Source organism: Mytilus galloprovincialis, chromosome 5 (genome assembly GCF_965363235.1).
Source record: "Mytilus galloprovincialis chromosome 5, xbMytGall1.hap1.1, whole genome shotgun sequence".
NCBI classification, from domain to species: Eukaryota; Metazoa; Mollusca; class Bivalvia; order Mytilida; family Mytilidae; genus Mytilus; species Mytilus galloprovincialis.
Genome location: NC_134842.1, coordinates 6717749 through 6745212, shown reverse-complemented (window position 1 = coordinate 6745212; position 27464 = coordinate 6717749). Strand labels below are relative to the sequence as shown.

At 33.3% G+C, this 27464-nt stretch overlaps 1 protein-coding gene across 1 annotated transcript; it reads left to right on the top strand.

The window, feature by feature from the left end:
* Positions 1-12: 12 nt before the first annotated feature.
* On the top strand, positions 13-22933 carry LOC143075038 (uncharacterized). The gene is made up of 15 exons (XM_076250275.1): positions 13-270; positions 1000-1117; positions 2361-3516; positions 4086-5286; positions 10945-12323; positions 12930-13593; positions 14102-14218; positions 14792-15096; positions 15771-15896; positions 16656-16812; positions 17165-17348; positions 17693-19290; positions 19450-20715; positions 21327-21833; positions 22552-22933. The coding sequence occupies exons 1-15, from the start codon at positions 60-62 to the stop codon at positions 22797-22799; spliced, it is 9237 nt and encodes a 3078-aa protein (XP_076106390.1). The 5' UTR covers positions 13-59; the 3' UTR covers positions 22800-22933.
* Positions 22934-27464: the final 4531 nt, after the last annotated feature.

Genomic DNA, 27464 nt, shown 5'->3' with positions numbered 1-27464 from the left:
ACATACCTGAAATAGACAGTTGCCTAACAAGAGCGATTTCATTACACGGAAAACAAGCCATGTCATTGTCAGGAACATCAATCACATCTAAATGTTCACTCCAGAATGACTTTTATGGTAAATTCCAAGTCGACCGTATGCAAATTGATTTGACATCTCATTTCAAAGTGGCGATACCTGACTATAAATATAGACGACCAAAGTTTGTCCCTGAAGAGCTGTTTGGTGTAGTCGGCGTATATCTAGAAATACATAAAGTTAACGTAACAGGTGAGAAAAAATACAAAATTTGAATAGAAACCTTGTATTGATTTTGAAAGTCATAGTATTTACAGAAGGAATACATTCTTATCCTTGAAAAATTTCTCTAAATTCAAATCCGTTTCCAGATATATCTACCAACTATTTTGGGGAAACAACCGTTGTTCTCTATCTATCCACGATATATTGTTAGCCGTATACATAATTAAATTCATCAAATCAGACCCGTCATTTACAACAATATGACATTCAAATCAGTTTTCTAATTTACGTTAGAACCTATTGTGTATATAAAAATAAGAAGATGTGGTATGATTGCCAGTCAGACAACTCTCTACTCGAAACAAAATGACACAGAAGTTTACAACTATCGGTCACCGTAAGCATACGGTATTCAACAATAAGCCTAACCATATAGTCAAATGAGGAAACGTATGGCGTTCTTTAACATGTTTAATGTTGAAAGCTAAAATATATTTGTATTTGATAGATTGATGGTGGCAACTAGAAATTTGAAAGCCACACATATGTATGTTATAATGAGTAAACTGCAGTTGACAATAACAATTAATTGATGAATAATATAAACATCAAGCGACGTCAACGCTTCATATATGATACTGTTTGAAATATCTGTTTTCTTGAGCACTACAGACTTACACTCTAGACTGAAAAAAACCATCATAAAATTCATTGCAGTTGACGCCTATCAGTACTGTCTAACTATATTTCTTTTAGGACACCGAATAGATATTGGTAAACAAGTTTTGAAGGCCGAATCATCGGAACCAATTACGGATTATGCGGCTAATAATGTGACCACACGATTGAGACAAGAACTATATAATGGTGAAAGGTAATTCCTTAAAGAAAAACGTTAATATATATTTTTTTATAATCTGGTTTAAAAACAAATATGCCTTGTATTGTGATCCTTATGTCTTTTTCTACATTCGTCAGTATTCCCATTATTATTCGTCAGAAGGACAAACGTGATTCAAATGATAGTTGCTTTTATGGAAGTTTGGGTTCTAAGTTAATAACAATATATTTTAGTGTTTTATAAATATGTTACACATGGGCAATTAAAAATCAAAATTGGAGTCATATGCCTTCTAAGCTCACAATTTGAAACTAAGAAAAATATCGGAAAACAATTTTGAGATGGTCATTTATAAGGATTACTCTGGAACATACGCCATATATCTACTATCTAAATAGGTGGTCTTTTTATGGTAGATTTATCTGATTTTTGTGCCGTTAGAACTCCTTCAAAGAAGCAAACAATAAAGATATTGAGGGTATTTTTAGAAAGCTAGAGACAGATTTATAAAACATATGGTATATTTCCAAAAGAAATCGGTATCTATGAGAATTGTAAGGTTTACACATATTATATTATTCATAACAGATATTCATTAAATTGTACCTCGCTGCTTTTTATTTGAGAAACTGACATTAGTGCAAAACTTGAAAAAAACTTGTTTGTGATACAAAATTTGGTGATTTTGAGATTTCTAAATTTCTGTAACTTTACTTTTGTTTTGCTCTCACAACAATCGTTTTGCTCAACCTATTTAATCACATCAAATTTTCTATTCATAATATCTTTAACAAATTTGTCATCACCACTTCCTCTTTGATAATCCAACAAAGGGGGGTTGCAACTCCCGAACCACCCCCCCCCCCTGGATCCGCCAAGGAAATATCTGTCAAGTCTTTTTATTATAATTATGTATTTTATAAAAAATACATAGCATCAATTTCAAAACTCCTTAGATCTCTGACTAAAGTTGAGTGTTCTGTATTGTCATAGTTTGTGACATTCCCCGTTTTAGCTTCCCTATTATAAAAACGAGATACATTCTATAAGTAACATATCATATTGTCTTTTCAAAATGTTAGGATTAGATAAATATTACTTTGTCTGTCTAGAGCGTATTAAATGTAAACCACGTACTAAAATCACTCAAGGTTGCTTGTTTTTACAAAATGAATGATAAAAAGATTTTTTTTAACCAGAATAGTTTTCGTAAATAACTGTACGTGCCTTTGGGTATTAAAAAGTCATATTATAAGATATGCTAATTATTTTACAGTTTATGTCTTTCAATTCATGTATCAGCTGGAGGTTATCTCGTATCTGAAAATATTGAAAATCAACAAAGACAAAGAATTTCCTATGAGAAAACACATAATTCCAAGAAATTGTGTTTTATTCACGATGCAAAACCGCCCTCGTTCTGTCGTGTGAAAGGAAGCTGTGCAGAAGAACCTTTGCATCTGGCAAGTCGACTCACTAAATCGCGGTATTTAGAAATATCATTTCCCGACTGGTATGACCCATATCCAGAACACGGTACAAAGTTCCTTGCATCTGGAATTGATTCATACGAGTTAAGCATTTATGAAGTTACGGATAATACACCAGACATTTTGATGAGAGATAATAGTCTGAAAGCTGGACCGTATAAAGCCACAAAAGATCAAAGGAGTATAAATATAGTATTACCAGAAAAAAATCCGATGTTATATGCAATTTTACTAGAGGTGAAAGACAAAGCTGATAATGTTCGACATGCTAGGAGATTCGTTTTATATGACAATTCATCAGTTATTACAATAAATGACCGCATTCCATTTAGAGTTGATTCTGCATCAAACAATACCAAATGGCAAATAAATCACGGCAGTATTTGCTATTCTTGGAAAAATAGATTTTTGAAAACTGAATATGTTAATAACAATCCACTCCGTCCAATCAAGACAGACTCATATAAATTAATTCAAGGAATTTATGACCAGACATATGGAATATTACCTGTAAATGGGACGACAAATATCAACGGTTTGACCGAGTTTTTCTATTCGTTATTACGCAACAAACATAATGTTTTATCCGGAAAAGTTGAAAATTTTACCTCTCAGTCGCTCTGTTTAATAACACCTATGCAAGATGGGGACACATTTGAATTTCATCTCCAGTCCCGAGATATAATGAAGAACATCCTAAACGATAGCGTCCAAGTTCACATTGATCGCTCAGTACCAGAAATATCAGATATATGGTTAGTGCGGAAAGCCCACAAACAGCTTTATGTACACAACAGTGCAGATCTATCAAGCATGTATTTAGAATTTAAGGCTATTGACGTTCACAGTGGAATTCGGGAAATCAAATGGTCCTTTGGTACGAACGAAAATAAAACAGTACTAATACAGAAGGCGTTGGGAGTGAAGGAAACCAACAAATCGGTAGGTATTAATTGACCTTTGGAACAAAAATAGGTGTTATCAATCAATTCAACTTCATTTTATTCTTAGAATATACACCAGAAAACATGCATGAAGCTAATGCATGGATATTGATATTTCAGCATCAAAATTCGTATATGACGGTGATTCGTCTAGTGTTTTGACAATCCACGGAAAGAGCTGCTCGACATTGTTACATTAGTATTGTACTGCAATGCAATTTAGCGCAAAATAAGGTAAATGTGATCGCATCAATTAGAATTTAGATTTAAAATTTCTCGCTAAATAGGGAACACATATATCCATGTTTTTGTTTGTCTTTTGTAATCGATTATGAACTTCTTTTACATGTTTTATGAATGCGTTAACAAAATTGATAGAAGAAGTTAGCAAGAATTTTTCCATAGACATGTTCCTTGACAAGAAAAGCCTACGGCTTGTTATAACAATTATTAACTTATTCATGTGAAAGCTTTTTTTGAATATTATAAAAGCTGAGATATATGAACTGTTTATTCAGAAGCGGTTGTGAATTTTTATAATATATATTTTATTCATATCTTTTTTAGGATTCATGCGTTAATACAACGTCTTGTTATTGTCCAATAGTTGGTGCATGTGCTTCTACCACATTCGTGGCAGAACTAAAAAAACTAAAATCGTTAAATCGACACAATGGCAATCACAATCGAAGATACTTCTTCACCGTGACAGCAACTAACAACGCTTTTCTTGTCGCATACGACCATATTGACATATTAGTTGACGAATCTCCGCCAGAGGTAGGCGTGGTTTTGGAAGGTCCAGTAGGCAGTTCAGATATAGACTATACAAGTATAAATGAATTCACTGTACACTGGCATGGATTTATTGACCATGAGAGTGGCATAAAGTTTTATAGAGTAGCCATCGGTAGAGGTTGTATCAAGAATTTGAAAGACATGACGACCGGTAATATAAACGGTTCTTTTGTACAAGAAACCCCTCACGTATCTACCAAAATGGTATTTCCAGATGGTTATGGCAAATATCACGTGACTGTTATAGCCTTTAATAACGCAATGAGTCCCTCAAAGATTGCTTGTTCTGACGGGATAACATACGATGAAAGTGTTCCGGAAATTGTAAACGTAAGCATTAAACATGCACAGACAGTAGAATCTATAGGTTGTTATGACGGCATTCCATGGCTCATGAAGCAAAATCTGTTGAGAGTTAACTTATCTGGGGATGAATGTAGTAAAGTATGTAGAAATAAGAGCAATGACGACATTTTTACTTTACTGCCAATTACATTAGAAACTATAAACGAAGATAATGCCGTATCAAAGTTCATGTGTCGCAGCCTAAGTCATTATAAACAAAACTTCATCTACACTCCAACGGATCTCTTTCATATCACATTGAACATCAGTGAAGATCATAGTCAGATTGCCCATGCTTATGTAGGATTTGGGAGAGACAAGTCCTTAATTGATAGTCCAGATTTAATGGATTATACCAAAACGCATCATCTAACAAGCTACATCCAACATCACCCAGGTTTAATAGGGGAAGAACAAATCTTTGTATTCATTAAAGTACAAAACAGAGCTGGTCTAGATACGAAGATTTGGTTTGGACCAATATTAGCCGATGAAACACCACCAGTCTGTCAGGATATTCCAAAGCCCGTTATTGATAATGGTTATGTGATTGCTAGATGGGACATTAGAGACTTTTATGACACCGAACAAACAGAAGAAATCGGATCAGTAATGTTTCGTATGGGTAAGTCGGTAATGTATGAAATCCTTGATAACATACAAGCAGTCGAAATGATTCCCGTTATGCTTCATAATCGTAGGTTGGAAAAGAACAATGTATGTTTTGAATCAAACAAACGAATATAGATACGTCAAAGAAGAAGAACGTGTTTAATTTAAAAAAAAACAGACGAAATTATATAAGTATGTAATTATATGTTTTATCATCAAAGAGTCTAAAAAAACAGATTACCGAAATTATCCAGCAGTGCAGTACAATTAACCTTAAAAGGAGAGCTTTAGAGAGTGAAATATCAATATTATTTTGAAGATATTTGATTTAATACAAACACGTGTCATCAAATATTGTCAAAAGCATTTTGTACAGAAGACTCCATGGCTAGTTCACAGTGTGGGAACGGAACTGTACGGTTTTCTCATAATTTGGTCATTCGGGAGACGGTCAAGCGGTGCTCCGACATTTGCAAAGTAACAAGTTGCTTGCTGGAAACTTTGACGAACTCTTATGTTCCTATATAACGTTTCTGCTTCAAGTTTTGATAGCTAAAACATTCTTTATGTAAATATGAACCAATAAAATAATAAGAAAGATATATGCATCCAAACGTTTTCCTTAGAATGTTGGAGCTCCGTGTAAAACGATCAAAACTGTCACACAACAGCGATAAAAAATGTCAAATAAACATCGCAAAATCAATGTTTGCTACCTGAATTTTCACATGTACCTTTTCTGATATATAGTCTTACCTGTCTGAAAGTTTCAAAGCCATTGTCCCAGTAGAAATCTAAATATATTCATTTTCTCCATGTCGGATATTTTTATTGACTGTACAATCGCTTGCAAGTTTACTGTAATATCACTCGGAGCCTTCCTGTACAATCGCTTGGAGCTTTCCTGTAGAATTGCTTGGCCAAATTTATTAAATACATTGTATATGTATTGCATTGATTGTGTCTTGCTCTCCTATTAAATTCATCTATGGTATTTGAAGTGAAAATAAGCATAAAACCAGTCATTTTAACAATTAAGATTCTATCAAGAAACCCTTTTAAGGTGACTATAGGTGTCATACCACCAATTAAAAGTCCCTATCTGTTCAACCAAATTTTGCAATTTTCACAGCTTTCTAAATATTTTACCTTAAGTTTAACTTCATAGAAACTAGGTATATCCTGAATTGTACAGGTGTCACCTTTCTGCATGCCAATTTTCAACATACATTCAAAATCATATAAGAAAGCAGAGAGCTTCCGAAAGGAGGTACCACTAAAAATAACCCCTGGTTTTCTGAAAATCTTAAATTAGTATACTATGGAGCGCATTAATCCTCAATTTTTTATGCAAACTCATAGACAGGTAAATTTTGGCTCAAAATGGTCTTAATATATTTCTCTTTCAACAAAACTTTCATTTCTGCAAATTTGTTAGTTAGTTTAGGTGAACAATGACATCAAATGCACTTTTTTTTGTCCGAGTAGGCCTACTTTCACATACGTTCTAAATTTGAGGGAGTAATTGGTGGTATGACACCTAAAGAGACAAAAAAGTTGATTAGAAATCCTTTATTTTGCTTTATTCTTAATCCTTAGTCAATTTGTAGTTTAAAACAGCATTTCTGAGCATTATGCGACTTATAATAAAAATTTCACAGCTCAATTTAAACTGACTGTAATGTATGACTTTGATAGAAAATACTTGAAAATTTCATTTTGGGCTACAGGAACATAAACTTTCAATATCAAGATCATTGTTTGCTGATTTTTTCTTGTTTGTTCTACTTCTTTAAAGACTTCCAACAATTTTTGCAATGAATTTAGTAAAAAAATCCAAGGTATTGAAGTGTCAAGGAATATTGACCCCCCTTTTTTTCATCTGGTGTCAGTAAAGTACTACAAATTGATCAAAAGTGCAGTCATGGTCATTTAACTGTGTTTATTTACATCAGTTAATAAAATTTAAGATATAAAAATTTCATTTGGAATAATAAATGGTGTTTTTGTGAGTTTCTGCAGTGCTTACATTAGGCTATGCTATCTGCCAAGTACATAGTATGACGCAATGCTATAAGGGGTAAAAATCAAATAATTTCATTAAATCTGCATGACAAAATTTGTTTGGGGGTAGTAAACAACTTATGTTTCAATGTTTAACACTACAGAATAACTTTCTGTGCATTTATAACATTATTTAGGACATTTTTTATATAAAAGCATATTGTCAGGATGGGAAAAGCTAAAAATAGGACAAACTCAAGATTTAGGCTCTAAATTTGCAATATGTGACATTTTACCCCCAAAAAGATTGAAATGTGGCTACTATTATCTCAAATGATCAGTTAAGACAAAAAAAAAACATTTGTTTTCTGATTTTGATGTTTCACCGCATTTTGCTTAAAGGTGTCATACCACCAATTAAAAGTCCCTATCTGTTCAACCAAATTTTGCAATTTTCACAGCTTTCTAAATATTTTACCTTAAGTTTAACTTCATAGAAACTAGGTATATCCTGAATTGTACAGGTGTCACCTTTCTGCATGCCAATTTTCAACATACATTCAAAATCATATAAGAAAGCAGAGAGCTTCCGAAAGGAGGTACCACTAAAAATAACCCCTGGTTTTCTGAAAATCTTAAATTAGTATACTATGGAGCGCATTAATCCTCAATTTTTTATGCAAACTCATAGACAGGTAAATTTTGGCTCAAAATGGTCTTAATATATTTCTCTTTCAACAAAACTTTCATTTCTGCAAATTTGTTAGTTAGTTTAGGTGAACAATGACATCAAATGCACTTTTTTTTGTCCGAGTAGGCCTACTTTCACATACGTTCTAAATTTGAGGGAGTAATTGGTGGTATGACACCTATATCAGAGACAAAAACAAAATGTGTACAAATAGATATAAAAATGAAGGTATGGTATGATTGCCAAAGAGACCACTCTCCACAAGAGACCAAAATGACACAGAAATTACCAACTATAGGTCACCGTACGGTCGTCAACAATGAACAAAGCGCATACCGCATAGTCAGCTATAAAATGCCCCGAAATAACAATGTAAAACGAGAAAACTAACGGCTTATTTATGTACAAAGAAATGAACGAAAAACAGATATGCAACACTTAAACACAAAACCACTGGATAAATATACAAAACAAAAAGAAAAGGACAGTACAAAATATGTTAAGAATCTAATCTAGAATAAAACTGAAAATAATCCTGTTGCAAAATAAATATTTATATATACCGAAAAGGTTACCAGATTCTCTGGAAGGGTAATTAGCATATTTTGAATTTTACTTAATATATAATATTTACCAGCAATTTAAAAAATAATAATAAATACATATTTGAACAATACAACAAAATATAAAACGAACGAAACAGTTGGGTTTTTTTTAGTAAGAACAACATTTTTATCAAACCACATTTATATCTTGTATATAAAAATAAGGAGATGTGATATGATTGTCAAAGTTCAAAAAATAAATGGATTTAAGCAATTATTATAGTCGGCTATAAAAGGTCCCGACATGAAAAATAAGAATCAATACCTTTCGAATTTAACTGACGGCCTAATTCATAATAAAACAATTTACGAAAAATATATATGACAGACATGAACCAACGACAACCACTAAACTACGAGCTCTTGACTTGAAACAGGTACATACAGAATTTGGCAGGGTTAAAAATGTCTGTGTGCGCTCATTTCTCCCCAAAACTAGCACAGCACAAGACCAAACTATAAAAAATCAGATGAATGATCGGATCATCATACTATTATTGACGATATCAGACCAAGTGCGGATCCCGCCTTTCTGCAAAAGGGGGATCCAAACCACGGAACACACTGAAACGTCCACAAAATAAAAAAAATAATCGGAAAAAATGGGGTTTCAACCACCAAAATCTCCCCGAATACCGGATCCTCTAATGCAGGCTGCATCCATTCAAATAAAAGCTTCAAACATCATTAACACTTTTTAAGTGTGTAATTTAGGTTTTAAAAAAATGATAACACTACTAAATAAGTAACTGTTAAAGGAGAGAAAAATCATGACAGACATATATTGTATTGGATTGCAGTAGTTTAATATATGACAAAAGTATCATGGAAAAAATAAACTGATCATGAATGTGGCAGAAGAGATAATAGTAAGCATTATCTACTAATGAGTTATAATTAGTCATATGCCACTAGAAACTATTACAGCAAAATGCAATGAGTGTGTAGGAAAAAGTAATACCTTTGACTAGCTTGCTTGCTAGCTGGACCGTGAAGTCATAACAAGGTAAAGTAGGTTACCCTCCTTTTGGAGTAGTCTAGTTGGCCAAACGATGAAAAGAAAAGCTCCAAGCGATTGTACAGGAAGGCTCCGAGTGATATTGCAGGAAACTTGCAAGCGATTGTACAGTCAATAAAAATATCCGACATGGAGAAAGTACCTTTTCGGTATATATAAATATTTATTTTGTAACAGGAATATTTTCAGTTTTATTCTAGATTAGATTCTTAACATATTTTGTACTGTCCTTTTCTTTTTGTTTTGTATATTTATCCAGTGGTTTTGTGTTTATGTGTTACATATCTGTTTTTCGTTCATTTTTTTGTATATAATTAAGCCGTTGGTTTTCTCGTTTTACATTGTTATTTCGGGGCATTTTATAGCTGACTATGCGGTATGCGCTTTGTTCATTGTTGACGACCGTACGGTGACCTATAGTTGGTAATTTCTGTGTCATTTTGGTCTCTTGTGGAGAGTGGTCTCTTTGGCAATCATACCACACCTTCATTTTTATATCTATTGTACACATTTTGTTTTTGTCTCTGATATAGTCACCTTGAAAGGGTTCCTTGATAGAATCTTAATTGTCAAAATGACTGGTTTTATGCTTATTTTCACTTCAAATGCCATAGATGAATTTAATAGGACAGCAAGAAACAATCAATGCAATGTATATACAATGTATTTAATAAATTTGGCCAAGCAATTCTACAGGAAAGCTCCAAGCGATTGTACAGGAAGGCTCCGAATGATATTACAGTAAACTTGCAAGCAATTGTACAGTCAATAAAAATATCTGACATGGAGAAAATGAATATATTAAGATTTCTACTGGGACAATGGCTTTGAAACTTTCAGACAGGTAAGACTATATATCAGAAAAGGTACATGTGAAAATTCAGGTAGCAAACATTGATTTTTCGATGTTTATTTGACATTTTTGATCGCTGTTGTGTGACAGTTTTGATCGTTTTACACGGAGCTCTACCATTCTAAAGAAAACGTTTGGATGCATATATCTTTCTTATTATTTTATTGGTTCATATTTACATAAAGAATGTTTTAGCTATCAAAACTTGAAGCAGAAACGTTATATAGGAACATAAGAGTTCGTCAAAGTTTCCAGCAAGCAACTTGTTATTTTGCAAATGTCGGAGCACCGCTTGACAGTCTCCCGAATGACCAAATTATGAGAAAACCGTACAGTTCCGTTCCCACACTGTGTAGTTGTTTATCAAATTAGGTGTAACATTTCGTTCATTTAAAAAATGAAAAAAGGTTCTTAAAGTATTTTTTATCATTATTTCAAAGTGTTAAGGTCAGACTGTTTATATTCTGAGAAAATGCATAACATTTTTACTATAATTGCAGGCATTGACAATATGTTCATCACACCTTTTCTAGAGTGGAATATCAAATCACAAGGTGGAAAGTGTGGTCTACATCACCAGTGCATCAAATACCCAATTAAAAAGTTAAAAGTGTATGATTCCGTGAAGGGTTTAGACTTCCATATTCAAATGCACGTGTATAACTATGCTGGACATTATTGCAGTATAGATACACCTTCGTTCAAATTACCAAATATAGTTCCTCCTAGACATGGGATAATTTTAGATGTTGACCCTGGAACTACACGACCTTATCAAGATGTAGACGCTATATACGACGCGAAGGTTTACTGTTTTGTAATGAAAGGTTTTACAAATGAGGAGATGCAATTCGAAGTAGGCGTTGGTACCATTAACAAGTCCGATGATGCAATAGCTTTCCACGTGTTTAACCCAACCGATGAAGAAATGGTTTGCGAATATATAGGCAAACTTAAAACAGAGAAACAATATTATGTGAATATCAGGGCATCTTACAAAAGTCAGGAAATCTACAGAGTATCCTCCGATGGGTTTATAATTCTAAACAGTACCACTGTGACCTCCTCTATGAAGATTTATCATGGTATTCGTTGTGGCAAAGAAAACGAATTGAAAAGCTGGAATACTTCGTCCAAAAAGTCAGTACTTACACTTTTTCAATCTCTTCAACATGGTGTCACTTATTCTCTACTAGCAGATTCTGCTGCATTTGCAATTACAAATCAAAATTTGCTTATTAAATATCAACGGCAAAATTCCGATCATATGATTGTAACATTCATGCCAATAGTTTCCGTCTCCAGCGTTTTGATCGATGTACAAAGTAACAATTCGAATCTCTCGTCCTACATCACATTACATCTCCATCAGTGTGATCCGGATATGGGAATACAATCTTCTAAATCATTATTACCTATGTACTGGTCAATTAATGACAAATACGAACAATATTTATCAAACTATGAGATAGCAATATGCAAAATGACAAACAATACTACTTGTGAAAACAAAGTATTGTATGAATCGGTTGGGAAGGACAGATTTAAATATTTTCTTGGTCATTTTAAGGAGGGGGCTTATACGGTGTTTGTAAAGGCTTGTTTTGGGTTGAAATGTCTATTGCCGTCCACCTCTAATCACATTATAGTTGAACAAGTAAAATCAATGGATATGAAAGTTCAGGCTTCAATTCAGTTTGCTGAAAATTGCACAAAGACAACGTTAAGATGGCAGAAATCACACTGCACTACAGACTTTATCGAAACTTTCCCATTAGGGTATAGGTGGTCAGTGTTTAAAGATGAAGGCAATACAAGGATTATAAATTGGAGAATGGTCACAGTAAATGAAGGCAACGAAACTACACAGCATCATACGGTAAAACTGAGTTTTCAGTTAGACTTATAACAATAAAAATATGTAACGAACTTTAGTGTGTTTTTTGTAAAATTAGATTTGAAAAAATGCACGTAAAACTTCCCTATTACTATTAGACATTCTGAAGGAATAATAGCGTCTTGAATGTTTCAAGATTAATACAAATATAATTGGAGAAACACTTGATGTGAATCGTATTATTTAAATTATCCCATTATTCCTATTCTTGTAAACGATCCTATTTATAAGTTATACTGCAATTTCCGTTGCACAATAATTGCGATCATGGCTTAGCAGAAATAACACCAAATAAAATAGTGTAGACGTGAACACAAATGTCATCACACCCGATATTTGATATAATGATACTTTAAAAGGGTAATCAGTGTTGAAATAAAATGCTTGAATATCCTAACCACATTGTTTACTATCTTATGCATATAATTTACCTATGAATCAATTAAAACGAACTATGAAACATTATTTTTCTATCTCAATGTCGTTCTTGCTTTATATTTTTTGACTGTCTAATCAGAAGATTGCTGTATTTGGAGAATGTCTGTCTTTCCTGACGATATTTTGTAACTAAGATGTTTGATTTTACAGGATTTTAGCTGTTTAAAGATTCCAGTATACCTACACCATACAACATACATTTGTATAGAAGCAATTTGTCCTTCAGGGAACACGAAACGAACTTGCACCAAATCAGATGTGATAGATGACCCAAATATCTTTGATAAAATGGTAATTTATGATTTAAATCTTCAAAACCCTGTTATGAGGCAGATAAAAGAATTGAAATACAGTGCTCACATTGGAAAGTATATGTCTCTTCTTCATAACAATGAAATAGACTTTGCAGAACGAAATATAAAGATTGGTGGTTTTCTCCTCGGACATTCCGACGTTTCGGTAAAATGGTTTCTTACAAAACATAACAATATTCCAACAACAGAATGTTCACTTGATTTCTCTTGCTTAATTACAAAGCATACAACAACCGGGTTTGTTAATTTTAATAATCCGTATCTAACCGAGAATGTAATGTTATATATTTGCGCTGTGAGTGGTGTGTTTCAAAGTTGTAGTGATGGATTCCTTGTTCATGATGACGTTCTGAAGGGTGGCAACGTTTCTATACAATCGAGAAATGGCTATGTCATCGAAGGCTCCGCTATGAATATTCATTGGTCAGGGTTTACTGGAAATGTGCACGCAGTCGACATGGGATATCCAGATGCAGTTTCATTTTACCAATACGCAATAGGTAAGTACGTTTTGATATGATTATTTAATGTAAAAATGGACTTAATCTGCAAATAGATAACAATCAAATAATTGTATGATAATATTGATAGGTATAAATCATCATCATAGTTGTACTTATTCGCGGACCACTTCCTATATACAAGGTGTATAGGACGTGTCGCTTTACTTTAGAAATATGTTAAATAGTGGGGAAACTATCAGAAATATATGATAAATGTCAATTAAGTTCCCATGACCTATCATATGAAAAGCTCTGTCGAAAGTCTCGCTCTACTTAATTACATTAAAAATCTTATCTACGGGTAAAAGTGAAATCCAAGTAATATGGAAAAAGGTTAACCTTTACCTACGCAATCTATGAACAGGTATACATCTTCAAAATAAAAGAAATATATGAAAAATTGGGGTTACATGACCCTAGCGACACCTGGATCATCTAAATATTGAATGCCAATCATCATTTTGTAAATACTCATAAATACATGTGTGGTTATGTTATCACACAGGTACCAGTATAGGAGGAACTGAAGTTTTACCCTTTACAACAGCTGATTCGACAGACTGTGTTCTCGTTACAGACTTACACTTACAACCAGGAAAAGTATATCATTCTACTATACGAGGTAACAACTAAAATTATTTTGAATAGTGTGGAATATGCATCAATTAAACATTTACTTTAATAAAATAAATGGTACCAAATGTATTTCACCAGATGCGCATTTCGATAATCAATACATCTTCATTGATGCTCTAGCCAGGCCAACATTTTTTGAAATACCAAATCTCACACGACCGTTTCAGGTGCTCGTGAAAGTAAGGAACTCGTATACACTATTAAACATTTGTAAGGTGTTTATTGAGTGGTAGATGTTTATTACACATTATAACGTGATGAAATTGAACACCAATGGATTGACAAATAAAGAGTATAAACATAGTTTTTTTTCATGGTGTATTTAAGTTATCGTTTGTTCACATATGGTTTAATTTGACAATTCATGTAGCTAACACCGTTCTTGGTATTGCGTTTTATAGGTTATGTAGTTTCGAAGAACCTTTCATACTTATGTATCAAGAAGCATCAATACATCCGCAAATTTCATGTGAGCAAAACAAAAAGTTATTCTAATGATGTTCTGTTTTCAAAGTGTAAATTTATTTGAGCACTTTTTGCATTTTTTAAATAATTTCAGCCTTTGATCATTTGAATCGGTCTATTGAAAGACATTCAGAAGGCGTTATTTACGACAACACTTCACCTTTAACTGGTACAACACAAGTTGAAAGAGGAATTAGTCACTTTGTCAAAAGTCATCACATTTCGGTCCAGTGGTTTGGGATTGATGACAGGGAGAGCGGCATAGAACAGTTTGAAATTGGAATTGGTTCTACAAACCACTCTGCAGATATTGTGCCATTCCAAAATACTGATATGTTTGCTGAAATAAATGGAGACAGTCGATTAGTTGATGGATATCAGTATTATGCTATCATTAAGGTACTTACTTGATTAAAGACTACAAACTATACGTAAAATTGTAAATATGTATAAATCATTTTACATTAAATTCAGAATATATGGTAAAATTGCCAATGAAACAACTCTTCAAATAAAGACCATAGTATACCGCTGCTCGAAATTCATAAATCGATGGAGGCAAAAAAACAAAACCGGGTTACAAAAAAGACTAAAAATTTAGTCTGTTTAAAAACAAGAAATGTATTTCAGCTGTATGATCATTATCTTTGTCCTTGAATGAAACCGGACAAGATGCATTACTTCATATGTAATTACATAAGTAAACCACGATATGTGCCACATGCCAATCCCTTCATTTGCACCTAACTACAGTTTTTGTGAGGTTAAATATTTTTAATCATTAGTTATTTCCTTTGTTTTTTGTTTGTTGGTCATGTTTATCTTTGACTATTTGCCTTGGAATTGTCAATTAGTTTTTGACTGATGAGCTATGAATATCAATTTTTCATAAATTTTGTATAAATAAACAATCTATCTGCATACACATTCATTCCATACAGTAGTTTTGTCTTTTTTTAATACGTTAATTTCTACAGAGTAAGAGCATTTTGTTCTTGATATTCAATAATATTAGTAATACATGATGAAAAACAACAATTTTGCACCGTTAGAATAATTCATATTTATCTTAGGCAACCAACGGAGCTGGTCTTTCCTCATTTTCTGTATCGACGCCGTTTATAGCTGATAGTACCGCCCCAGTAATTGGCCACGTTATGGATATTTCTCATTCGAACATGCAAGTTGAAACAGATATAGTGAGTATACAAAATTTATAGATATCATTGCAACTAACAAGTATTCTGTAATAACAATCACCAATCAATCTAAACATATATCAATTGTAATAAAAGTCAAATACCACAACAAAAAGAAGTATTCCTTTCATGGGGACCTCCCACAAACTTGGAAAATAGTTAAGTTACATTCTATTCCAGAGAAAGTGCTGCCTTATTTTCAACGTATTATCTTTTATTCAAGATTTTAGTTTACAAAATAATGATTGATTTGTGTTGTTTACATTTGATATACAGTTATTAAGGTGGTACCCAACACCTTCACTAAAATTAATTTGGCTCGTTTAATTTTCTTAAAATTTTGACAAAGTATTCACTTTGACCCTTTGACAAAAAAAATAAAAATTTGAACCAACCATTTTATCAGAAAAAATACACTGGGTATATAACAGTTTGACAAACACTAATTTTGATCATTGAGAAGCTTAATATTCCCTTAACAACGCAATGTAATTAAAACGTTCAGCTGATTTTACAGAGTTATCTCCCTGTAGTGTTAGGTACCACATTAAATACTGAATTGCTCAAAACACTAATTGAATACGACAGATATATATTCTTCTAAATATTACCTTGCAGATTTATTTTTTCAATTTGACTTTTTTGTTTAAACTATTACGTGCAGTTACCCAGCCTTTACTACTATTCTTTTTCTAAGAATGCAGAGGTACTATTTCATGTACTTGATCTATCAATAGAGTAATTTAAAATACATTGTAGACGGACATAGACTACCAGAGAAATACGACAAGTATATCTTGTAAGTGGAGAGGATTTCATGATCCACATTCACAGATTGAGAGTTATTATGTTGGACTTGGTTTAACAGCTGGAAATGACGATATAGAAAGTCTGACATCCGTTGGTTTGAAAAACGGTAATAACTGATTAACTCATTTTATCTTTCAACAACAAATCAAATTACAGCGGATGTTTATGTTGTATTTATTTGAAGTTTAATCCTGGCATTATTCAATTGTAATAAATAAAAATTGTGAAGATGTTCGACATGTTAGTTATAAAGTATCGTGAAATAAAGCTATGAGACTGTAAACATGTATATTTAACCTTGTATTTAACTGACTACGCGGTATGGAATTTGCTCCTTGATGATGTTGATATTTATATTCTATATCTGTAAACTTCTGTGTAAATTGGTATCTGGTGGAGAGATGTGTCACTTGCAATCATACCACGTCTTCTAATTTTAATATCACTTCGTTTTTCAGTGAAGACATGGTCGTCAAAGTTTGTACAAGGAGTTAGACACTACTGTATATTGAAAGCATGTAATGGAGTAGGTATTTGTAGTCATGGTTCATCTAATGGTGTATTAATTGACAACTCTGCTCCCATACCTGGCTCAGTAGTTGTTGGAGCAGCAGGAATTCACGCAAGGTACCAGTCTGATAAGTAAGTATTGGTGCAACACACTGTCGTAAAACAAATGTAGTTAGCATTTTATTAACAAGCGTTGATACCATATGAATTAAGAATTAGAAAAAAAATATCATTCAGCAAAAGTTCGGCAAAACAAAGACAAAAGAAAGGTTAACGACAAACAAACATATCGCTGAAAATGCGGTATGGGGTTTTGTAAATTTTGAAGGCCGTACGGTGGCCTATAATTGTTAAAAAAAACTGTATACACATATATCGTTGAAATATTTCTGGTGAAACTTTTTTTTGTCGATTGTCTAAAAGCACATTATTCATATTTTACGATTACAGAAAGAAAATGTTTGCTTTCATTTTAGCTCATCACTACATGCCACATGGATTGGATTTGAAGACCCACAATCCGGTATCGACCATTTTACAGTATGCATTGGTACTACGCCATTGTTATGTGACATTACGGATCGTTGGAATGTATCTTTATCATCATCATTTGTTAAAACGCAGCTTGAACTTAAAGATGATGTGCCTATGTTTGTGACTGTAAAAGCTTGTAATAAAGTGGAACTATGTGTGAAAAGATCTTCGCAGAGTTTTATAATAGATGACACTGCGCCGGTTTTAATAAACCGACCGTTTATAGAAAGTGTAAATGGTAATCAGTCTAGTATCCTTCAAATAATGTCAGACCCATCTTTTTTCAAACTAAGGTGGAAATTTGTCGATGATCGAAGTCCTATTGTAAGAACCACTATCTCGATTCATAGCAAGTTGGACTCTCATATTCCAATGGCAGACACAGTCATATCGAACGAAAATACTTTTACCGTCCAATTGCTAAAAGACAACAAGCTTCGTCTAGGAGACGTTTATGAAGTAAAGGTGACAGCTTGCAACGCTGCCTTACTTTGTAGCACTTCATATAGTTCTGACGTATTGCTCGATTATTCCCCTCCTAGAGTCGGGGGATTTATGCCGCCATTAAATTGGGAAGTGATGTCAGGGATCACAAACTCTATACGATTTAATTTGACATGGTATGGATTCAGTGATGTTGAATCTGAAATAAGATCATATTATATATCAATTGGTTATGATTACAGTAGTACTGATATTATTGGCGCCTATAAGGTCAAACCTAATCAACAAGATCCGGGAGCCATGCAACGCACAACCATAGACATCGATAGTACCATCAAATTACGCGAGAAGCTAGTTTTCACTATCTGGGCAGAAAATTATGCTGGTCTTTTAAGTTCTCAGAGCAAAATAACAACTGATGTAACAAGTTTTAACCGGAATTATACCAAGGGAAACCTCGTTATACAGAAACATTCTTGTGTGGCAGAATACTGCAATAACGACTGCACGTGTGCTGTAGTTGGACATAAATGTAAAACCGATTCACAATCGATGTGTAATAGCAAACCCGATAACAATGATGAAAGTTCCGATAGAGTAAGAATAATTGTACCGAACACCGATATAGGTATAAGTGGATCGTCGTCATGCCTAAAGTCTGAATGGACAGACAACTTAAACGAAACAATATGGCGTTTTGAATATACATTTGGTATACAGAACGAGAAGCCAGGTACTGGTATTTTTGATATAGCAAATGAAAACCCGTGGCGTGATGTCGGAAAAGAGACAGAAGCCATCTTCTGTTTGTCTCCACAGAAAAAACTGTCACATCAGACGAGCTATGTTGCATACGTTAAAGCTTGGTACTCGTTTACATCGAATAAAATATTCCAATCAGAACCAGTCCAAGTCGATCACACGCCACCTGATATACATAAGAGATATTTTATTATCGATTCCATTTCAAACTGTGAGGAGGATGCGGATTATATTCTATCAACACATTCTGTATTATCCTGTTGGGATGGTGTTTTTTACGATGACGAAAGTGGAATAATGAACTTGATGGTATCGCTCGGAACTTCGCCGTATGGTATGTTCAATTCATTTACAAATTAACAGAAAATTATTTCTATCACTATGTATTTAGAAATTATACTGTGTGCTTGTGATAACTGTGTGCTTATTTCCCTTTTACCAAGCAGTACTGAAGAAAAACAGAAATTTAATAATAAAAATATTTATTTTTCAGCTGATGACATAGTACGTATGCATGATGTTGGTCACAAGACAAGAGCAGACTGGACAGGCCTTTCTTTAGAACCAGGGACTAGATATTTCACGACTGTTAGAGCCATCAATAAAATTGGTCTACAAACTGAACTAAGCTCCGATGGCTTTGCGATCGACGACATCGCGCCAATGGCTGGAATAGTTTACAATACTGGACATCACAGCGATGCCATCTACCAGTCTAATAATCAACTAGTTCAATTTTCCTGGCATGGATTTGAGGACGAACATTCGTTTGTTGATTCATATTACATAGGATTTATTGTTAATGGCAAAGGTCCATTGGCAAATGAATCATCTAGTTTTCAAAAGTTAGATATTCACGACCACAAAGTTTACGATGGGAATCTGAACCATGGAGACACGATTTCAGCCATGGTCAAGGCTATTGACAAGGCTGGCCATGAAAGTCCCATTGTGACGTCACTGCAATTGTCAATAGACAATACACCGCCTCAATCGTTTGATTGTAAACATTTTGATAAGATATATGAAAAACAGATCACTGGAAAAAATAGGTGGTTAGACCAAATAACATGTCATAAAAACAAAGTTTATAAGATAACAGTCTCTGTTACAGAAGTCACGTATGAATTTAAAGCTGTTTTGGCAGTTGACGATGTCTCAATGGTTCTACCTTTTGCTCGTAATTCAGATGGTTCGTTGATAACAGAATACAACTTCTTTGCATTTGAAACGGCCCCGAAATATTTTTCATTGGATGTATATGGGGGTTTGAAATCAATAGAAATGGCAATACGTGTCTTAAAATGCTCCTCAATAATTACCGAAACTAAGGACATTGAAACCATTACTACACAACAAATCTCATCTGACAGCATTTCCATTTGTGTACGAGCGATTGATCTAGACAGTGGCATAAAGCAAGTCAACATTGGAATTGGAAGCGCCTACGGAGGGTTCGAACTACAAACGATAAAGTCAGCAATATCATCATCTCATCGTATGCATGATATGGTAGAGACCAACCTGACACATGGTGAGCGTGTTTATGTTCAAGCTGTCGTTATAAATCATGCAGGGTTACAAACTGAATTCGAGTCGCATCCATTTATTATTGATCACACTCCTCCCATAATTCAGCATATTAAATCATCACTTGAGTACCGACATGATGTCCAGAATGACACAACCACCAGTGTACATACCAGATGGCATGTTATTGACGACGAAAGTGATGTTAAGTTTTGTGAATATTGTATTGGTACGTAATTAACTGATACTTTTGAAATTTCCAGACGATTCAGATTTCACTGTACAATTTTCTATCACAAAATAAACTGTTAACAAAATGGTAATTATATAACTTTTGAATAAGCTACTAGTTTTAAAATATTCTACATACCAAAAAGGATTTATATAATCTTGTTTCGAAAGATATATATTTTTCATCACTTTTTGGTAAATAATACAAAGTATGATTCATAATTCAGTGAGCAGTGCATCTTTTAGATAAAATATCAACAACAAATTATTTTTGACGACGATTTTAGTTTTGTGAATATTGTATTGGTACGTAACTATATAACACTTTTAAAACAATACCAATATAAAAATAATTAGATGTGGCATGATTGACAACCCAAAAGAATATTTTGAATAGGTATATTTTTTCATTGCAGTAGTACATAACAAACCGTAAACGAAGGGATACATTTACATATTTATATGTAATCTGATATTCTATCTACATGTCAGGAACAATTCATAGAATGTTTATCAAATTATATTTTCATCACTTTTGTATTAGGTCAAACGTTTTTGCAAATGTCAGAGTTAATTTTGACATTTTGTATCGAGTTATTTTTATTTCAGGATTTTCAGAATCATCGTGTGATATCATCGGTTGGACAGCTACCTCGTCGTTATCTATATCTCGGTCAACAAATTTCAAGGTCCAACATGGAAGCAGAATATTCCTTAAACTGCGCTGTATAAATGGGGTCCAATTATCTGGATATGCGTATAGTGGGCCTTCAGTTGTATCGTACATTCCACCAGAAAACATTGGTTCAAAAATAGAATTTATAACAGACACTGGAATAAGTAATGTCACCGGGGACCTGATGGCACTAACATTCCGCTGGGATAATTTCAATGATCCTTCCGGGATCCAATCTTATTTCCCTCGGGTGTCTAAAAACAAAACTCTGCTCTCGAACATTGAAATTCCTAATAAAAATTACATTCGAATTAAAAATATTCACATGGAAAACAAGGAGGCATACATTGTTGATGTCAAAGGAACAAATATTGGAAATATCTCTAGTACCGCCAATCACGCACTTATTGAATGTGAACATACTAAACCATTGTTAACAGGTGAGCCATACAAATAAGTTCAGAAAAGTATATTAAAATATTTCAATCATTCAAATCTTCATGCAGCATCACGGATCGTTTGATATCATGATGAATGGTTCATTATTAGTTACATGTAACTAAGAGGTTACTAACCACCAAGAAGTCCATGCTTTTGTATTACTTTAATTAAAATTATATACTTGTCTCTAATTTTAATTTGATAATTTAGGGGCAAGTTCAGGCGCGGATTCAGAGGTGGGTGTACCGGGGGTTAAAACCCTCTCTTTGACGATCAATGCATTTGAATGGGACATGAAGTTGGACCCCCCCCCTTTTTGTCCTGAGTAAGGACCCCCCCCCCTTTTTAAAATGGCTGGATCCGCCCCTGGGCAACTCTTTTATATGACAAACACAATCTATGATAGTTTTGAGGATTGTGTACGTCTATATACTCACATTTCCAATATATTGTTGGTCCCAACTTTACCTGTTTGATTTCATACACACGTGTTATGCGTAAAAGTTGTGTTTTACTTTTGTATGTGTTTTTGTCAATATACAGTAAACTTTACCTGTTTGATTTCATACACACGTGTTATGCGTAACAGTTGTGTTTTACTTTTGTATGTGTTTTTGTCAATATACAGTAAATTTCTCATCAAAAATATCTTTGTTATATCACCCTGTTCAGTGTGGATCTACTGTGTTATTTATATAATGCAATGTTTAATTTTAGGGAAAGGGTTTGACCATGGCACAAACTATATAGACTGGAAGGACGTGTTTAAACCTACATATATTGGTTCGTACCAGGTGGCAATAGGCTCTACAAAAGGAATGACAGATATTATGATGCCCATAATAACGACAGGAACAAGAGTCGCTATTGATATACCGCAAGAATATCATGAAATAAGAGCTGTTGTGATTGCCACATCGATCACCGGACTATCAACCACGTATCGACAAACTATAATACTTTAAAGAGCCATAGAAGTAAATTTGTTACGAGACACAATCATTAATTGTCACTTTAACAATTGATGTTACAGTAGAATATAGTTCCGTCCATTTTTTTTAATGTTATTTCATACAATAAATAGCTATTGCAGCATAAACGTTTTAGTCTAAAGAAGGGTGATAAAAGAATTGAAAACACCACGTTTAAAAATTTCTTGCGTCCGAAGCGCTTTTCTGGACTTAACCTCATCAGGAACGCTCAAAGCTAAACATTTGAAATCCGAAGATGGATAAGTACCGAAACCATTGGAGAGCTATATGTAAAAAAATTAAATAGCCAAATTCATCTAAAGCCAACTTTGCCTGAGGAAGTTGAAACCTTAGTTTCTTAATAATTTCAAAATTTTTAAACGGACAATAATAAAATTAGCACACGATCAAATTAGTACATCAAATAAAAATTTGTAAGGGTTCCGCGGAACCCAGTGTCTCGCCTACTTTTGCTGTAAATCGCAGGCTTAACAAAAATGAGGAAAAAAATCAATAAAAATATTCCTCTTGATACTATCTTATGATTGTAAGAAGCTTCTGTCCAAGTTTGGTAAAAATTTAGGATAGTAAATGAATCTAATAAATGTTTTGAAAACTTTAACTGCAGACTTTATGTAATGTTAACTGGAAGAAAATCTACTAGTAAGTCCATTTGAGGTAAAATACAGAAAAAAATGGAGTTATCTTTTTACAAAATTTACTTCTGGATACTATCTTATGATCATAAATAAGCTTCTGTCCAAGTTTGGTACAAACCCAGGATAGTTTAAGAAAGTTATTAAAATTTTAAAAACTTTAACCACAGAGTGAATGTAATGTTTCCCCGCAGAAAAACTAAGTCCATTTAAAAGTAAAATACGGAAAAAATGGATTTATTTTTTCACAAAATTTACTTCTGGATACTATCTTATGATCATAAACAAGCTTCTGTCCAAGTTTGGTAGAAATCCAGTATAGTTTAAGAAAGTTATTAAAATTTCAAAAACTTTAACCACAGAGTGAATATTTGTGGACGCCGCCGACGACACCGACGGAATGTAGGATTGCTTAGTCTCGCTTTTTCGACTAAAGTGGAAGGCTCGACAATAAAGCTATGTGTTGAGCAATAAATGTGAGGAGTCATAAGATTCCACAAAACTCCATTACATATACTTCTAACAGAGAGACGAAGGATACCAAATAGACATTCAAATGCACAAGTCGAAAATAAACAGTATACAATCAACACAACGGTTTTTATCACCAGTCATTCTTATACTACATATCAAGTCTCAAAATATGACTTTCGAGACAAAATCAATATTCAAGAGCTTGCAGTTCCTACTCAGATATTGAAAAACGTCATCAGTGTCCGAGTAGAAAGTTGATGAACAAGGGGTATGTCAAAGAACGTCTTGTCCTTTTTCTAAAAAAGTTCATCGGAAGGTACCAAGACTTTGTTGATAAATATTCCGTATCAACTTCACAAATAATACATGATGGTCTTGATGTATAGATTCTGCGTACTGATGTTGTTTATCATCTTAATTTTATGGTTCTTTCATTTGTCTTTGTTCTATTATTATGTCACCCGATCGACAATGTCGGGTGACATATTGCTTTTCCTCTGTTTCTTTTTCTGTATTATTATTATTATTATTATTATACTTCCACCTAATTTTGTCCGCCCACTTTCTCAGAGCCAAAAGTACCAATCCGAATGATGGTGCACTATAACAAGGAACCCTGACTCCCCAGAGTCTGTGCAACTTTGGAACTAAAAAATGGCTGCCATCACCATGGAAACGGAAAAATGATGAGAATATATAATTTTGGAGTTCCTTGAATTATTTGAGAATGCTTAAGCTTAAAATCTTTAGATTTTAATACAATGTAGGTGCCCACTATATACTGGTTTTGGATGATTATGGCACATTTTGGAACTGCTATGTTGCCATGGAAACTACACCAAAAATTTCAAAAATATGGAAATGCTCCAATTTTTTTGAAACTTTAGCATAACGATGAGCAACTTTGGTAGATGTGGAATTTGGCGTTGGAATTTCCAAAATGTCTGCCGTTTCCATGGAAACAATGCAAAAAGGTCAAAATGCTCCAAAAACTTCCGGGTGTGGTGAATAACTTTGGTATGCTTGAACTTAAAATCATCAAATTTTTATGCAATATAGTTGTCCACTATATACAGGTTTTGAATGATTTTGATAATCATTGGAACTACTACAAATGTATGTTACCATGGATACAGGAGCAAAAATTTCAGAATGCTTCAAAATTGATGAAACTTGATATGATTGTTAACTGTCAAGTCTAGATATGACTTTTGAAGTTGGAATTTCCAAAAGGGCCACGGTTGCCATGGAAACTGCAAAAATGTCAAAAATTCTCAAAATGGTTTTAACCTTAATGAAATTTGATATTATTGGTAACTGACAAGTTAAAGTCATAAGAAACCTCAAATCAAAAAAAATTAATGCATATGTTTTTTATAACTCAATGGATAGTTTTCATTGTAAAACTTATGTACATATTCTTTTTTCTGAAGAAAATTCTTTAATTTATTCATATTTAGAAGAAGTTTACTTTATTTGAATTGCTTCCTTCCAGCAAGCAATTCCCCCGATATATTTTCCGTATGCAAGGTGACCTCAAGGTGACCCATCTCGTAAAAATCCGGTGACCACAATACGCATGGATGTCCTTAAAATAAACTATTATCTGAATTTACATGTTAAACACGTGCTCAATTTCCATGCTTTTTTGTTTATTTTTCGTCAATTGTTGACAAACAGGTGACAATCGTTAAACTTCGGCTTCAAAACACGAACTTTAATTACCTGCCATATTTTCACAACAACACTGACCGATTGAAAAAAAAATTGACGATTATACGAAATTTACACGAAAAAAATGATAAATTCGAGCACAGAAGACTAAGTTTATGATGTTTGTATGCATTGGTTTAAGAATTGGAAGAACATTATTTTTCACCGGTCACTCGTTTCTTATGACTTTAAGATGAGACTTTTGACTTTGAAATTTTCAAAATGGCTGCCGTTGCCATGGAAATGGTATAAATTTGAAATACTTTAAAATGCTCTGAATATACTGAAAATTTACAAAAAGATGAATAACCATGCATATTTGTGCATTTACTGTTAAACAAGTTTGAAATGGCTGCCGCTTAGTGGCAATAGGGGGAAGGGTGACATCCGCTATTGCTTGCAATGGCAATTCTAGTTAATATTACTTTTACTGTTGGATTGTTTTATGTGATATCCATTTAACGTGGCTCGGTACTTAAACATCCCGTCAATGTGTTTGTATTATCTTTCATTTTTCGCTGGTGTGTTTTGTATATGCGACTTTTTGTATTTCTTTGGTTCTTATAACGTGACTGTGTACTTTAAAAGATCTCGTCAATATGATATTGTTCCAGTATATGTCATTGTGATATATTTCTATTATGAATTAGAAAATACGTTGAACCACAAACGTCAAAATTATTCAATCGCGTAGTGGAATGAACTATTTGTGGATTCTTATAAATTCTATATAACTTTTAGACTATTCTAAATCTCGGTCTATTTCTGAAATTAATTCTTAAATACTTTGATTTTTTAACCCTGTATGCTTACATTGCCCATATGAAATTTTTAAATTGTTTGTATATATACATTGAACGACAAATTTATGTGATGTATAAAATTTTCTGACGTCAGACACGCGAATCAATGAATGTGTTTGTAGATAGATGTGTTTTGTGTTCTGTTAAAATTGTTACACGATGATGACTGCTGTACCCATATTTTGACTATTTTATTTATTATGTCTGTTTAGTTCACGCATCATTGTAAATATAACGGAATTTGATGAGACTGTCATCAAAGTGAGAGGTTTAGCGTTTAAAACCAGGTTTAATCCACCATTTTCTACATTTGAAAATGCCTGTACCAAGTCAGGAATATGACAGTTCTTGTCCATTCGTTTTTGATGTGTTTTGTCATTTGATTTTGCCATGTGATTATGGACTTTCCGATTGGATTTTCCTCGAAGTTCAGTATTTTTGTGATTTTACTTTTTTTCATGTTTATTTTGTGAGAAATTACATTAAAAAAAAAAATCAGTTTTCAAAATGGTGGCCTTCTTAGTTGGTGATGGAATTTTACTTATACATAAAAATGATAACTGCAATAACCAAAACTATTGGACAGTATCATAGATCTCAAGAACACCCGTCTCATCCGATGAAAATTGATTTAGGAGATAACTGTATTGTATTTTAAGCTCCGACGGCATCAATTGGGGATTTGATGGTCACAAATTAAGTTTACTGGCGACGCATTTGCAGACAGCATTTTCAACTTTATCAAAGCAAGTCAAAAACCCTTTAAAATATTTAACAAACAAAATTTGACAAATGTGTAAAGTTTTAAGCAATAATCAAGAATGGTTTTTGAGTTATGGTGCGACATGTGAAAAAAAAACACCCCTGTTTTAGTTACAAAGTGCCGTAACTCAAAAAGTTTTAATCAAATTTTCACCAAAAAGTACACAGATCATTTGACCATCATAAGAAACACCTATATTAAGTTTCATAAAATTTGAATAAGTCGTTCTCAAGTTACTGTGCGACATGTT

Coding starts and splice junctions, on each gene's coding strand:
- LOC143075038 (XM_076250275.1), top strand. CDS start 60: ATGTCATTGTCAGGAACATCAATCACATCTAAATGTTCACTCCAGAAT. Junction 3,517..4,085: donor TGAAGGAAACCAACAAATCG/GTAGGTATTAAT, acceptor TATCTTTTTTAG/GATTCATGCGTTAATACAAC. Junction 15,897..16,655: donor TGCAAGTTGAAACAGATATA/GTGAGTATACAA, acceptor AATACATTGTAG/ACGGACATAGACTACCAGAG.